Source organism: Urocitellus parryii, chromosome 3 (genome assembly GCF_045843805.1).
Source record: "Urocitellus parryii isolate mUroPar1 chromosome 3, mUroPar1.hap1, whole genome shotgun sequence".
NCBI classification, from domain to species: Eukaryota; Metazoa; Chordata; class Mammalia; order Rodentia; family Sciuridae; genus Urocitellus; species Urocitellus parryii.
The window spans coordinates 104,198,430-104,215,161 of NC_135533.1; the positions used below are offsets into that span (position 1 = coordinate 104,198,430).

The following is a 16,732-nucleotide window of genomic DNA, read 5'->3' on the forward strand; positions in this document are numbered from 1 at the left end:
GAAGGGCTGGGTCATAGCTCAGTGGTAGAGCACTTGCTTAGGATGTGTGAGGCCCTGGATTCAATACTCAGCACCACAAAAAGTATAAATAAATAAAAATATATTATATCGACCTAAAAATATTTTTAAAAGATGGAAAGAAAGCACAAAAAGCAATCATGATTTATTTATTTATTTATTTATTTATTTTTTATTGTTGGTCGTTCAAAACATTACATAGTTCTTAATACATCATATTTCACAGTTTGATTCAAGTGGGTTATGAACTCCCAATTTTACCCCGTATACAGATTGCTGTATCACATCAGTTACCCTTCCATTGATTGACATATTGCCTTTCTAGTGTCTGATGTATTCTGCTGTCTGTCCTATTCTCTACTATCCCCCCTCCCCTCCCCTCCCCTCCCCTCCCCTTTTCTCTCTCTACCCCTTCTACTGTAAATCATTTCTTCCATTTGTATTATCTTGTCTTACCCCTCCTTTCCTCTTATATGTCATTTTGTATAACCCTGAGGATCGCCTTCCATTTCCATGCGATTTCCCTTCTCACTCCCTTTCCCTCCCACCTCTCATCCCTGTTTAATGTAAATCTTCTTCTCAAGCTCTTCGTCCCTACCCTGTCCTTGTTTACTCCCCTTATATCAAAGGAGTCATTTGGTATTTGTTTTTTAAAGATTGACTAGCTTCACTTAGCATAATCTGCTCTAATGCCATCCATTTCCCTCCAAATTCTATGATTTTGTCATTTTTTAATGCAGAGTAATACTCCATTGTGTATAAATGCCACATTTTTTTATCCATTCATCTATTGAAGGGCATCTAGGCTCATTCCACAATCTTGCTATCGTGAATTGTGCTGCTATGAACATCGATGTAGCAGTGTCCCTGTAGCATGCTCTTATTAGGTCTTTAGGGAATAGACCAAGAAGGGGAATAGCTGGGTCAAATGGTGGTTCCATTCCCAGCTTTCCAAGAAATCTCCATACTGCTTTCCAAATTGGCTGCACCAATTTGCAGTCCCACCAGCAATGAACAAGAGTGCCCTTTTCCCCGCATCCTCTCCAGCACTTATTGTTGTTTGACTTCCTAATGGCTGCCAATCTTACTGGAGTGAGATGGTATCTTAGGGTAGTTTTGATTTGCATTTCTCTGACTGCTAAGGATGGTGAGCATTTTTTCATGTACTTATTGATTGATTGTATGTCCTCCTCTGAGAAGTGTCTGTTCGGGTCCTTGGCCCATTTATTGATTGGGTTATTTGTTATCTTATTGTCTAATTTTTTGAGTTCTTTGTATATTCTGGTTATTAGGGCTCTATCTGAAGTGTGTGGAGTAAAGATTTGTTCCCAGGATGTAGGCTCCCTGTTTATCTCTCTTATTGTTTCTTTTGCTGAGAAAAAACTTTTTAGTTTGAGTAAGTCCCATTTGTTGATTCTAGTTGTTAACTCTTGCGCTATGGGTGTCCTATTGAGGAATTTGGAGCCCGATCCCACAGTATGTAGATCATAACCAACTTTTTCTTCTATCAGATGCCGTGTCTCTGATTTAATATCAAGCTCCTTGATCCATTTTGAGTTAACTTTTGTGCATGGCGAGAGATAGGGATTCAGATTCATTTTGATGCAAATGGATTTCCAGTTTTGCCAGCACCATTTGTTGAAGATGCTATCCTTCCTCCATTGCATGCTTTTAGCCCCTTTATCAAATATAAGATAGTTGTAGTTTTGTGGATTGGTTACTGTGTCCTCTATTCTGTACCATTGGTCCACACAAAAACAGCATGGTACTGGTACCAATCATGATTTAAAAAAGGAAGTTTAATATAGCGTACATGAGATTGGAGATGGATGTCACTGGTGTGGAGAGTATAAGAAAATTTAAGGAAAAGGTAAAACATGCCTACAGTTAGTGAATTACCAACGTGGCAGCAATCCAGCTTCACTAATGGGATCGATGGGAGAATAATAATATGAGAGCTTTGGATCTAATTGTAAGGGACATCTGTGTTGAAAGAATATGTTTATTTCTACTACTTCTTGGAAATTCTCTAGGCCTGCTGGGAGGGGAGTGGATGATGAAACTGGGGGGAGGCTAGCTGAAAGATGATGTAAATTAGGGCTGTCCAGGAGGGGTGCTTGCTGTGCAATGGAGTTGAGGAGGAAGTGACAGAACTGGAAACCTCCAGGACATGTGGTGTGAAGAAGAGTGGGCAGATGAGAAGTCTTCAAATTTAAGCCTGGGTGACTGGGGACAGGAGATGATGGAGTGGTTCACGATGGTGAGAAGGGGCAAATATCCCTAGGCTGATGCAGATTGCTTTGGACTTCACATGCCCGCAAGGTGTGTGGGGAGAAGTGTAGAATATAGTCATGGTACTCAAGGCAGGCTTGAGAAGACCCAAGGGGAGTGTGAAGGGGTGGGATGCAGAGAGCACAGGAGACTTCTGGCCAGGCCCACGTTTCTGCTGTGTGAGGAGAAACATCAGCTATAGAGGGTGTTCTGTTCAGTCCGAAGCTGGGTACACTGCAGTTCAGTTCTGCCACTGAACATCTGGAATTAGCACAGACCTACAAAGTCAAGGTCTATGATGTTTTGGAGAGATCCAAGGAGGCAGGTTCAAAAATATAAGAAGCATATGATGAGAGGGTGGGGATGCTGGGTCAGTCCAACTCCTGGGAAAGAGAGAGGACTGGATCTTGAATTCAATCCTATCGCCAGTGGTTTACTCAGTTATGCCTATTTAAACCCAGAGGGCATGGTGCCCAACAAGACTGCTGTTTTTTTTTCAGATGCCAACTATACTTCAAGGGTTCTGAGGCCATCTGCACTTCTGACTGACTGGCTAGAAATGTGGAGTGCCCATGACCCCATCAGGTTTGATTATTTGCTAGAATAATTCATAGAATTTAGGAAAGCACTACACTTACAACAGTTTTATTTTAAGGATACAAATCAAGAGGAGCAGCCAAAATGGAGAGATGCATAAGGCAAAAGTTCTGGAAAAGTTGCAGAGCTTCCATGCTCTCAACTCAAGGAATCTGGGCATGTCCCCCTCCGAGGACATCCAGTTGTTCACTAACCTGACCTCCACTGAGCCTTCATTTGCAGAATTTTGCCTGGGGTTTTATTATGATTAAGTAAGCTATTGCCTACATAACTAAACTCAATATCCAGTCCTCTCTCTTCCCTAGAATTTGAGCTTCCCATTCTCTAATCTTATCTTTCATTAATTATATTTTTTGAACCTTCCCCCTTGGACCAATTTCTCCCTCCAAAACATTATAGACCCAATCTGTTTCCTATGAGCCATGATGATGCTTTAGCTATCTGAAGACATTTCTAAGCTTCCTCTTGCCCCAGATATGTGTGTGTGTGTGTGTGTGTGTGTGTGTTTGTATTTTCTAGTTGAATAATTCCAGTATTCTCTTATGTTTCTAAAATGACATGATTTCCAGATCTTCATGGGCTAACCACACTTTTCTGAGTTTGCTTTTAGCAAGAATACTCTCATTCGTACACAGACTCTGGAATACCATACAACATTGCAACTCTACTCCCCCTCTCTGCAGCACCCAAAGGGACACCTGCCACACTTGGCAGAATCTCCCCTCGTGTAAGCACTTCTAAGGTCTGCTGGCTTTTATATGACCACCTGGTAGATCTGGTCGCTATCAGACTCCTCATCAAATGAAAGGCTTGCTGCCTATGGGTCAGACCTTTTGCTGGAAAGCGTGGTAACTGGAAAATACTATAAAGAGTAAGGACAGAAGTCACATTCAGCAAAAGACAGACAAGGGAGAGAAAGAGTAGGGAATGTTAGTGGTCCAGACAGACAAAGAGTCCTCTACATGCAGCTGTTTGTAATGCTCTGGGAATCCACACAACAGACATGGGACCCCCCCCCATCCCTGTCCCAGGAGCCAGGACAGCATATCTGTACAATATTAATTTGTAATCAGAGAACTTATTCTGGAAACTGTACAAGAGACTAGCTGGGTCATTAGCTCCCACTGTTCTGTCTGCCATGATTCAGAGCTTTCTTTAGTGCATGACTGAGTCCACAATGGAGGAAATAAAAAGGCTGGTCAAGTTGAAGAGAACAGGTGGTAAACAGACAGAAGTCAAGATGTCTGGCGGCAAAACTGTTGGGATTTTGGAGCACTTTGGTCTGTTTTAACACTGTACATTTTAATTTATTTATGTTTATTTATACTCCATGATTGTTTTAGTAAGAATTTGATGTCCCCCCATAAGGGAATGCAAAATATAAACAACAGGATTAATTGAAAGTGAGTTCAAAGGAGAAGGAAAATACAGGAGTGACAACATAAAATAAAGCAAAGATGTTGTGTTTACTGAATTGGCCTCCATGTTCAAGCCACAATTTATCTACAAACATTTAAAACAACCAATTAGAAAAAGGAAGCCCAATTATACTCATAGTTCACAGTGTCTTTAAGATGAAACACAAACCATTTGCCTGAAGTTATGGAGTTCTTGATATAGTATCGACTGGGATTTGCTAGAGAAGAGATACCATGCTGTGTGATATTATGAACAACTTTTTAAATGAAATCCTTTTACTTGAAACTTTATGGCAATTTCTCTACTTTGGCTGCTGGCATTGCACTAATGTACAAGCCTGAGAAAGCAAACAAAGCCAAGGACAACTCCAAAATAAAAAAATTGTACCAAGGAAAAAAGAAATTTTTGAGTTTTCTATCTGTCTAGATCTGGCTTGATCTAGATGTGAACTGAATACTGACCTGGTTTCTATCAGATGACCTCCTCTGTGTATTGTTATATAGCCTGAGTCTGTTTCTTCACCATAAAATATGAATGGTATATTCCTTCAGTACTGAGATACTTACAACACTTAATAACATATAACATGAGCATAGTACCTGACATATAATGCATTTATAGTACATCCTAGTTATGTTTAACCAGGGCAGCAATGCAAAAATCCCAGTGCACATTAGTTGAATTACATGACAGAATTTGCCATTTGTTGCTACTAAAGGACTGAGGCCTGGGTAAAGCACCCGGGAGATGTTTTGTGGACAAGGAGACTCTATGTGGGTTGAAGGTGGGCTGTGTGTCACCATGCAGCAGAAGGCTTACTTTTCAAAATGTTGTTCGCAGGAATTACACTCTATAGCCACCCATATGGAGGATCCTTGCTGAATGAAGACAAGATGTGAGTTGAAGGAATGCTGGAAGGGCCCCAAGTATGGAAGAATATCTTTGAGTCTCTTAGTGGTGATTTTGATCCCTTTTTGACATTTGTTGGGAGAGAAGTTGGCATATATAGTTAGCGGCACAGGGCCTGGGCATCTCTTTGAAAAGCAGGAGGAAAGTGATTATTAAAAGGGTCAGTGCTTTGACTGAGCTTAAAATGGATGAGAATATCATGCAGCTCTATTTTTAAGCAGAAATCATCCTAAGGGGATGTGTTTCCCACAGCTTATGGGACTGCACATCTTCCAGGACACTTTTTCAATTTAACATCATAAATGTGGAATTCAGATAGGTGAATATAGTAGTGTCTCCCTGGATATTTCTCATGTGAGATTTTCCTCACAGTCCCAATGGGGCTTGGAGCCATTGGGCAGGTGTTAAAGCCAGCTCTTTTAGGTAAGAATGTCAGTTTCCTTTGTCTTATTACAAGATATAGTTCTGTCCAACTTCTCTTTTTTTCTTCCATCTCCCTTTCCATATCATGTTTGACAAACTTTTAGTTAAAATTCAATAATAAATATAAATACTATTTATGCACTTGCTATGACCTACCAAGGTGAGAATAAGATATGCTTAATTGGCATTCTCTCCTCAAATCATTACCATCACAGAAAGGATGGGTTGCAGTTTGTTCTCTCATTCACATACTGATTTTCAGGATAATATCTTTAACAGTCTCTGACACCTGCCTAGAGTTCTAGGAGTGGGCTAGTTGACATCTTTTATAGAACAAGACATGTTGGAAAAGAAGGCATGGCCCAGCGGATGTTTGGTGGTGAAATGTTTCATCATGTTGGACACCTGAAAGATCCTTTGTGCACTGCTGTTCCCAGAGGTGGAACAGAGGAGAGCAGGCAGCAATGGCTGGACAAAAGAACAAGAGTAGTATTCCAATTTTAAAAAGTGCCCAAGAGAGTGTGCAATGTGTATGATTAGACCTTGACCATTTGTAAAATTATTTTGGTATTTTAAGTAACTAAATTTGGAGATGGGCCTGCAAGGTATGCAAATGCCCCTTATTGGCAGGGGCTGCTGTAAAACAAAGAAATCCCAATGTAGGCAAAGTCCACACTGTATTTTGAATGTCACCCTGGGCATGTCTTTCATTTCAAATTGCTCCTCAACTTTATAATTCTCAGTTATGTCTTTTAGCTTCTGAACAATAATCCATGTCTCCAAAGTTGGTCACAGGGATTTAATGAAAGAATTCTTATATTCAGCTAGTCTGCCTAAATGATTATCATCCCTGATTTTAATAGAAAGAAGACCCCTGTTCTTCCTCTAAATCTAACAAGCTATTCTGTTTTGCCTACAGCCTGGAGAGCATCCGCCAGTGTGGTGTTGCCCTCTGCATTGTGCTGGGATTCTCTATCCTGTCTGCATCAATTGGTAGCTCTGTGGTGAGGGACAGAGTGACTGGAGCCAAGAGGTTGCAGCACATAAGTGGCCTTGGCTACAGGACTTACTGGTTCACTCACTTCCTGTATGACATGGTAGGATTTGGGATGAGATCCCAGTAACCTCTATGCTAGTGATCCCTTCAATGTGTGTGTGTGTGAGGGTGAGGAAGAGGAGACCTGGGCGTGTGGGGACTATCCGAAAAAGAAGGGATCATTTTATTATTGAGAGCATTTCAGGTTAAGTCACCTGTACTGGTCATTATCTGTCATTTAGGAATGCTTCATATGGCAAAGACTCAGGAATCTCAGGCTGGGAAATGAAGAGCCTGACCAGAAATGCAAAGTTTCTTATTAGGGAAATTAATAAATAATCACCTTTAATATGCACTTTTGAAGGGGTGGGTGATGAGGTGATTAATAAATAATTAGAAAAGATCTGTCATCTGCATGCTTAAAAGCACCCCCACTGAGGCTTGAGCTCCATTCCCTAGTTTATACAGCAGTTATTAGTATTTCTTGCAGGAATTCAGTTTCCCAGCAGAAACTCTCCTGATCATTATCTGTGGTCCCGAAGAAGACAGTAACAGATGCATTGTTGAGCTGTTCCCTAGAGTTGAGGCCATTTATCTTGCTTTAGAAAGTGCATCTTCTTTGAGAGAAGTGCTCTTTGATGGTCAGTAGTCACTTTCATTGTTACACAGTGGCATTGCCCTTTTTGTAGGAATGTGATATTTTTGTCCTTGTGCCTTCATAAATGACTCATCCTATGATTTGAGAAATTTTATGTCTGTGGGAGTAGGGCAGGCTTAACATTTGCTGAGTACTTGCCATTAACTAGGTTCTATAACAGCTATGTTATTTTGTGCAGAATCTGATGCATTAACATGTTGCTCTTATGTAGTATTTATTCCTTTGAGCTGGCTTCGAATTTAGCAGATTTGTTTCTTTTTGATCATGTAACCTAGATTTTTTTTTAAAGTACAGTTTATGCAGGTCACACCTGAGTTCATCTCAATCAGGGTTTTCCCCAAACCTACTTGGGTGGTAGTAACCATCTAGACACTTCCCTAGATTCCTGAGGGCCCACCTGCAAGATTATGTTCTATGGGTGTGGATAGGTCTTTGAGGTCTTCCTTTCATTAGAACCCCAAGGTAATTTATGAATCTCAAACAAGACTGAATAATGCTGGTCCTTGGATGCCCTCATCTTTACCAAGGGGTTCTTGAAGGCTGGAGAGAGGAAATGGTTCATCCAGGGATCATAATTCTGGTTGGTATGGCACAGGCTCAGTGCCTGCTTTTACCTCCTGTTCAATTTGGTGCAGTACCACATGTGGCCAAGACTCACTCTTCTGTTCCACGTCTCCCATTCATGGTGTCTAATGGACTCACCATCCCCAGAGAAAGGGAAGATGAACCAAGTCATAGGACCAGGACACCAGAGAGCATCCAAAGTTTTCCAAAACCCTAGGGTTTTTCTTTTGCTACCTCCTTAATTGACAATCTCTTTATTCCTCACACTCAATGTGAGGCTCTTATTTACCTATAATATTTGTCTTTGGAGTTTCAGGATAGGGAGGATTTATTAGCTTCTTGATTTATTGTTTGTTCTATCTTTATGCATCCATTCCCTGATTATTCTATTTGATGACTCATTAGATGAATAGAATAAATGAATAAAATATTTTATTCATTTGACCTTCTATGTGTCAAAGTATGTCTGGATGTTAATTTCCACCCAAAATCCAACTTTCAAACCCAATAGTCAATGTAATGGTATTAGGAGGTGGGACCTTGAGAGGAAATTAGTCATGGAATGGGTCAGTGCCTTTATTTAAGGACCTTAGAGAGATCTCTTTCCATTTCCACCATGTGCAAACACAGCGAAAATGAACCATTTATGAAGAAAAAGGTGGGCGGCCCCTCACCAGAAAACAAATCTACTGATGCCATGAATTTGAGCTTCCCAGCTAGCAAAACTGTGAACAATACATTTCTGTTATTTATCAGCTGCTCAGGCTATGGTATGCTATTTTAGTTACTCAAATGGACATAATTGTTGATCCTAAAGTCATGAAAAAGTGAGAGAATATCTCTCCCATCATAGCGCTTATAATCTAATGGGAAGCAGTAGAAAACCACTAAATAAATGTACCAGGTAGAAGGGGCTCAGAGCTAGATGTATTGAGAAAATAAAAAGGGGCAATAGGGAGGAGGATAACTTTAAATTGGGAGGTCAAAGAGGGAAATGAAATTTAAGCTGAGATCTGAAAAGTCAGCATGAATTAGCCACATGGGTGACACTGAGAAGAGCTCTACAGCCAGAGGCTCCCCAAAGAATAATCTTTGAGTATTGAGAGCCCCAAGAAGCGCCCTGGCTGTTGTCCTGTGGGAGTATCTCAAAGGAAGGCTATGTAGGAGGGCAGAACAAGGAGTCTGCCCTTCATTCTACATGTGGGCAGAGCCTTGTTCTTGGAGAGTGGCTGGATTCCTTGACCTTTCTGAAAGAAGATGGGTAGAACTGACCCTGTCAGGCTGCTAGGGCTGCCATACCCCAAAAGACCACAGACTGGGCACTTAGCAGAAACTTATCTTCTCACAGTCCTGGAGGCTGCAAGTCTGAAACTGAGGTACAAGCAGGGTTGGTTTCTCTGAGGATTCTATCCTTGGCTTGTAGATGGTGCTTCTCGTGTCTTTGTGGTTTCATCCCTCTGTGTATCTGTGTGCTGATTTCCTCTTCTTATCAGGGCACAATCACATAGGACCAGGCTTCACGTGTGAACTTAATCACTTCTTTGAAGCCCTGTCTCCAAATACAGTCATGTTCAGAAGTCCTAGGTGTTCAACAGTTGAATTCTGGGGGGGGGGGGGGCATGACTCAGCCCATAACAGTGACTGTCCTGATTGTCTAGGACAAATTATACTACCAGTCTTGCAACGTGTGAAGTAGGAGCTATGTTTAAACAGAAGTTAACAGGAACATTTGAGATAAGTAGCTAATGATACATATAACATGACCAACTGATGCAACACGTCTCCCTTTTTTTCTTTTTATTTTCTCAGCTCTTTTACTTGGTTTCCGTCTGCCTGTGTGTCGCCATTATTATGGCCTTCCAGTTAACAGCTTTCACTTTCCGTGAGAACTTGGCGGCCACAGCCCTCCTGCTGGCACTTTTCGGGTATGTGATGAGAAACACTGCTGCAAAATTATGGTTTGTTTTCTGAAAGGAGAAAACCCTCAGGATGGCTTTGAACCTGCTGTTGGCTTCATGATTTTCTCTCCTCCTGAGCAATTATGTTGCTTCTACAAGGGACGCTGAACAAACAAGCTTGAGCAAGATGATGAATGCTCCCGTGGAGGGAGGAAGGGTGACAGGGTCATAATGAAGATGGCATTGGCCCTGTCTCAGAAAGGCCCTCAAGCTGTTTGACAAACTTGTGCAGTGGGAAATGGATTCTCTGTTATTCTCACTTTGACATTAATCGTGGGCTCAAATACATAATCCAGTTAGCTCTGAAATTGCATTTGAGGAGATTCTCTTGTGAAGCGCTGTCTGGCATATATTTCCCTCTCCTATAACGTTAGTAGTTGGAAAATGTTTTGCCTGACTTTGACTACTTTTTTCTCAGAGAAAAAAATCGCATAAAGAGAAAAATCACTGTACAAATTTCTCATATGTACACTAATCAGGATCATTACGAGTGGACCCTAAATAATGCCTATCTGATATCAGAAATATGTGTCTTATGTGGCCAGCGTATGTGTTTGCTTATAGATACTTTCTTATAGGGAAATAATTATTGTACTTACTTTATCGTAATTCAAGGCTATTTTGAAATAAAACATTCAGCTTTAATTTAAGCCTAAGATTACAACTAAAATGATTTTTACATACTTCTTATATCAGTGATTCAGGATTTTTTAGAACGTCTAATTAGGTGATGAAAAATTATTTGAAGAAGTATTCATCATTATCAGATGAATGGATCAATAAATTAATTGATAGATGAATAAGTGGAAGGATATGTAGGAGGACAGAGAAAGGGCAACAGGAATATTGATATTGCTACTCTCTAATACTGTGGCCTTGGAAATATAAATTCTTCTGTCTAAGCCTCAGTATTTCACTGTAAAACTCAAATTCTGTTTCTGGAAAGATTAAATTGGATAGTTCCTGCAAACAGCTTGTCTAATGAGTGGTACAGAGTCCAATTAAATTAATTTTAGCTATTATTGTTACTCTTGGAATTATTTTACTCTTTTGGAGATACGATGCCCTCTGCTATAAAACATGCTATAGTAGACATGTTTTTTTTTAATATTCAGTTTGAAATTAAGCTCTTATATAAAGAACTATATATGTATATGGCCTGATTTTTAGTTTGTTGATCCCATTGAGTACATAAGTCATATGTCTTATAGAGTTAGAAAATGGACTTTACTAACAAAAAATAAATGATTTTTGAATTTTAGAGGAACAGATTTCAAAAATTAAGAAATATAAAGTCAATGTTTAGAAATTCTTATAAGCATATTTTTTTGAGAGAGAGAGATTTTTTTTAATATTTATTATCAGTGGACACAGCATCTTTATTTTATTTGTATGTGGTGCTGAGGATCGAACCCAGCGCCCCACGTATGCCAGGCAAGTGCGTTACCGCTTGAGCCACATCCCCAGCCCCCTTATAAGCATATTTTAAGGAAATTTTATTAACCATAAATTTGATTATGAGCTCCTTTAGGAATTTGCACCAAGTTAAGAATTCTCCCTATGTATAGAACTACATTTTTTAAAAAGAGGTTTAAAGACTCACAGATCTGTTGATAAACAATTTCTATTACAAACTTCCTGTTCAGAATTCTTAGGTTAGCAGGAATAAGAAGATATAAAAGATAAGTCAGACTGTGTTTGCTATCTGGACTAATTTCCAATAAAGTAGAGCCCAAAAGAGTTCATGGGGTAACATCTAGTCGTAGACTAACCCAGATTTAAAAGGTCATTATTTCCTCACTGGAGCACAGCCACCCCACTGTGAAACTCTGAAACCAGTGACCCACTACTATGGGTGACAGAGCAGAGAGAGCCTCGGTCTGGGGAGCTGCATCTCCTGCATACCCAGCCATCTATGTGTGAGGATGCAGAGGTGACTCACTCTTGTCCCCACCAGGACCTGTAGGTACCAGAAGCCCAAGAACAATCTCCAGGAAGGCTGAGTCCCAGAACAAGCTGGAACCTCAGAACACATCCATGATTGAGGGAGGGACATGCAATGAGTTGGACTCTAAGAAAATAAGAGCTGAGATAAATGAATAGATGCTCTCTAGGAGATAACAAAACACAAATGCCTCCTCACAGTGTTTATCTTTTTCTTTCAAGTAAAAATTGATGGAAGGGGATTATTAAAAAGAGGAAAATAACACTTAAAATTCTCTGAAAGAAAAAATAGTCTAGCTAGTATAAGAAAAATTTAAACTCTAGAATATATTTGGGGCATGTTTGGTGCTGAATGATTATGAGGATGAAGTCACAGAATCCTCTCTGGTGTCTTGGGAAATTCACACAGAGTAGGGAAAGGGTCAGTTTTCGAAGGGGGGGGGGATGTGATAACAATACCCTGCCATAAATTCCAGGAAACTACTCAGCAGTACACCAATGTCCAGCAAATTCTAAAATCCTTAAAACGATACATTATATTTTAGTAAAATATCATGGAATAGAAAAAGCTAAAGTAGGGTTTACCCCCCTCAATAAATTATGTTCTACAAGTCAATTCAATTTTTTTCTTAAAAAATGCAAAAGATAAGGGGATTTGAGCTGCTAATATATTCATTTCAACCAAGTATTCAAAAGGTAACTAATGAAAATGTAGTTAAAAAAAAAGTGATGTGGTGGAATCATCACTGGCTGAAAGCCACTCTCAAAGGCTGCTCATTAATGTAGCAATAGGAGCTCCCTGGTGGCATCATTTAGACTATGTCTTTGTCTCTGATTCACTTTTCTTAGACAATGCTTTGATCTACTTGTCAAATATTTAAATGACAAAACCCAGTATGGAAACCTTATGTAATAATAACAAAGTGCAGATTCTGAGCCATCTTCAGTGGAGCAGGGCCTAGCTTCCAGGTGAGGATTAGTCCCTCCAATAGATTGGAGGAAGGCATTCTTAGATTTCATCCTCCAATGCAGAGATGCTGATCAAAGGGTGTGGTGATCCTGCTGTGCTTTGCGCAGTGCTGACCACATCAGATGCTCAGTGCAGAGCCTCTTTCCCCAATTCCCCTAAACCCCACATTGCCAAATTTAATAGAGAGAGCTGGCTGGATATCATGTTTTACAAGGAACAAAGAGTGATCTGGTCTTTTGTAGTGGAGGCATATGCGGACCAAAATGGTTATTTTCGGCTATTATGAAGTCTGTCATGTGGAAAAGAAAAGCAATCTGTTACATGTTGTTCTATAATATAGAGTTTGAACCAGTAGTTTTAAGTTAAGACAATTTTTTGTTCACTCCCAGAACAAATTTTATGGCAATTAAAGCTACCCCCAAATTTGACTCACATGCTGCTATTGCTTGTATATCAGTTGCAAAAATACTTTCAATACTGTGATTTTATTTGCTTCTCAACAAAGTTAGATAACAGAAGGTAGCACTTGATTTTTGCCCCAGAAGAGACAACAAAGGAGAAAATATAGATAAGTGGTGTATATGAGTGGGGGCAGGGGTTGATTCTTCTATGTAGTAATTTATTTCAGACAGATATTGACAGTTTGAAGAAATGAGAAGTCACAGTTTCTCTCTTAGTAATTATTTTGGTTTAACTTAATTCTTTTATACAGCGGCAAGTATTTTAGAATAATTGTTTTATGGCTCTCATCTCCAGCATGTGCTCAAATAATTTTCATCAAGTCCAAATTAGGATGTAGACTGCTATTGAGTAAAGTTTCTGAGATACTGTATGATTTTATATATAATATTCCAAATATTTTTCAAAATAAGAGAATGTAGTTTTTAGCCCAGGAATACATTCCAGTATCACAGATTTCTTTTGAAAAGGAAAGTTTAACTAAGATAGTAACCATCTTGAGGCCCTGACATCTCACATCATTTCAGTCTCACTAGTTAATGTATTAAGAAAAGCGTAGTCATTTAAAGGTACTGAAGTATTTCAGGTTTAACAGTCACTATAAAGAAAACAGTGATGTGTTTACCTTCAGTGTACAGAGAACACACAAGGACTCTGGATGTATGAAGCTTATGGGAAAGGCTATGATTTAAAATAAGTAGCTTCTTTGCTGATATTTGGAACTATCATTCGAAGTGCCAGTTTCCTTTAATATGGTGTGCAATACAATGACACCATTTTGCTGCAACAGAAGGAAGTAGAAGGAAGTTGGCCATGAATGAAACTCAGTTTTAAGACTGTGGGAGATAAAACGAAGAAAATAAGAGGTTTTATTTTAGGGACAGGGTGGATTTTTAGATGTAGATGTCATCAGAAACTCACAGGGACTGCTTCCAGGGCTCAGTATTTAGCAATACTCCTTCTTACTCAGTCTTGGTATGTTCAGAAATTAATCCCGTGCCAGACTCATGTATGGTCAGCTCTGAAAGTTTGAAAAAGTTGTCGACTCTTGGTTGCTCTACCTGGAAGAGAAGGATCAGAGTTCCACCTTTTACATTGTTGGGTTGTGTGTGGAGGAATAGAGGACACTGTGGAAGTGACAGCATAGTGCCTACTATGAATATGCATTCTGTACATGAAACTTTCAGATTTTATCTTTATGCCTTATTTTTATGTAGAGCACTGGTGGCTTTTCATATTCTCATTATTTTTCAATTCTCACTGTAACAAATAAGCATTATTTCTTTTTTAAAAATAATTTTTTAGTTATAGGTGGACACAGTATCTTTATTTTATTTATTTATTTTTATGTGGTGTTAAGGATCAATCCAGTGCCTCACACATGCTAGGAAAGCACTCCACCACTGAGCCACAACCCCAGCCCCAAGCATTATTTCTTAACGATGAGACACAGAACAGAGAAGTGTACCATTGCAGGAAGAGGTGGTGGGGGATGTCAGCTGATTTGCCCCAGGTCCCAAAGCTGGAAGGTCAGGCTCCTAACCAACGTACACAGTGCTCTTTCCATTATGTTCAGGGTCGTTGGAAGCCGCAGAAATAGCACTTTGTCTATTGGAGACCATGAGATATATTACATGAAGTGTATTTTTGTTAACTATGTACAGAAAAACCTTATCAGGCCAGTAAAATTGCATCTGTAATTCAGTCATTATAAAAATAAACGTAGGAGAATAAATATAAATTTCCACTCTGTTTTTCAGATATGCAACACTTCCATGGATGTATCTGATGTCCAGAATCTTCTCCAGTTCAGATGTGGCTTTCATCTCCTACATCTCATTGAACTTTATCTTTGGTCTGTGCACCATGCTAATGACCACCATGCCCCGGATCCTGGCCATCATCTCCAAAGCTCAGGTCAGTCAGTGGCAATGTGCCATTTCTGAAGGAGAACAGGGATGCGTGTGTCTTTTGTTGTTTTTCCAACTGCAATTCAATGGAAATGTGCTAGTATCCACTGCCTTCAAATTCCAGAAAAAGAAATGCATTCTAATTTAAAAACCCATCTGTAGCATTATAAGAGCCATGTCCTGGCTTGGTGATAATTGAACAAAGGATGCACAGTTGCAACTGTTCCAAAAGCCAAGGCAGATCTATGAAGATGGTCACTGCTGCATACCTGGCACCTTTCTCAGAGATGGTTCGATGGTGAAATACTGATTAATGATGGATGAGTTAATGCAATTGTTATAGTTAAAGCTTTGTCCCAGGGTTTCATAAACTGACTTCCAGACCACTCATGGATAATCAAATCAAGCCTTTATTGAAGCGCACCCGTGGCGGCTGACCAGAACATAAGGCTGTTCCCCTGATCAGCCCCGAACAATTGCAAGGGCACTCCTTATAAGCCTGAAAACCGCAAAAAGGGATGTTCGGGGGTCTAGCCAATGCAACCGAGCCAGGTTACAGAAGCAGGACAGTGCAGTCAAGCAGAGGGAAGCCTAACCAATCACAGTTAGCCCAGTCACCCCAGTTACAGAAACAGAGCCCCATTACCCTAGTTACAGAAACAATGCCCCATTAGGTAGTTCCGTGTTCTTAAAGGTTTCTATAGCAAAAGGAAAAGAACATCTTGCTCCAGTCATGACTCTTCTACTTGGCATGGTTGTTTACAGGATGAAGTCATAAAACAAAATGGAGTCACATTTGCTCCTACTACCACACAATGATAAGTGCCTTGTCACAATGTCACCATGGCAGTGGCCGGATACTACAGTGTAGGATGGGCCACAGCAACTGACCCTACTTTCAGATCATAACACATCTATATGGATTCTGCCTTCTCTCCTATATCCCCTAGTACTAATTTAGTTTTTACTAAAGGAATAAAAAACAGTAAATTCTACTAAGAAATAGAGAAATGCTTTTCTTCATTAGGCCATTCCCATTAGCAAGGACCTTTTAGGGTACTTTCCAAACGTCCAAATAGGTGTCTAGGTCAAGCTGAATGCTTTCTGTAGACACATTCCAATTGTTCCTTGCCATTCCCCTTCTCTTCTGTCTCTCCTCACTCTTGGCCTGTGCTTCAAGCCATCTGACAGCCCATGTGTGACCAATGGGTATAGACTTCAGACCTTATGCTCTATTTTGAGCCTATATTTTAACCCTTTTTGTTTCTGCACTCTTTTCTCACCTCTGATCACACTGTTCCCTTCTGGCTTCCTGCTGTTCACATGAGCTTTGATTTCTCATTTGTTCCCAGGGTTTGACTGATGCTTAGTTTGAGGAAATTACCTGAGAAAGGTACAGAGCTCCCTGTTGAAGGATGTGCCGCTGGTGTCATTCCCAATGACTCAAGAACTGATGTCTACCTGATCAGGCAGCTTTACTCCTCATGACTGGATCAGACTTAGCAGTCTCTTGAATGATGGCCAATATTATTTTTATTATTGTGCCTCATGTTTGTGCAGAAGCAGTGAAGTATGTAAATATCCATTACACATTCA

The 16,732-nt window shown here is 39.9% G+C and overlaps 1 protein-coding gene across 1 annotated transcript in view; it reads left to right on the forward strand.

The window, feature by feature from the left end:
- The window catches only part of Abca13 (ATP binding cassette subfamily A member 13), a 441,561-nt gene that overhangs the window by 325,741 nt on the left and 99,088 nt on the right, over positions 1-16,732 (forward strand). The window contains exons 50-53 of the mRNA XM_077796801.1: positions 5,146-5,200; positions 6,557-6,734; positions 9,705-9,820; positions 14,987-15,143. Coding sequence (XP_077652927.1) covers positions 5,146-5,200; positions 6,557-6,734; positions 9,705-9,820; positions 14,987-15,143 — 506 coding nt within the window. The remainder of the gene's footprint in view (positions 1-5,145; positions 5,201-6,556; positions 6,735-9,704; positions 9,821-14,986; positions 15,144-16,732) is intronic.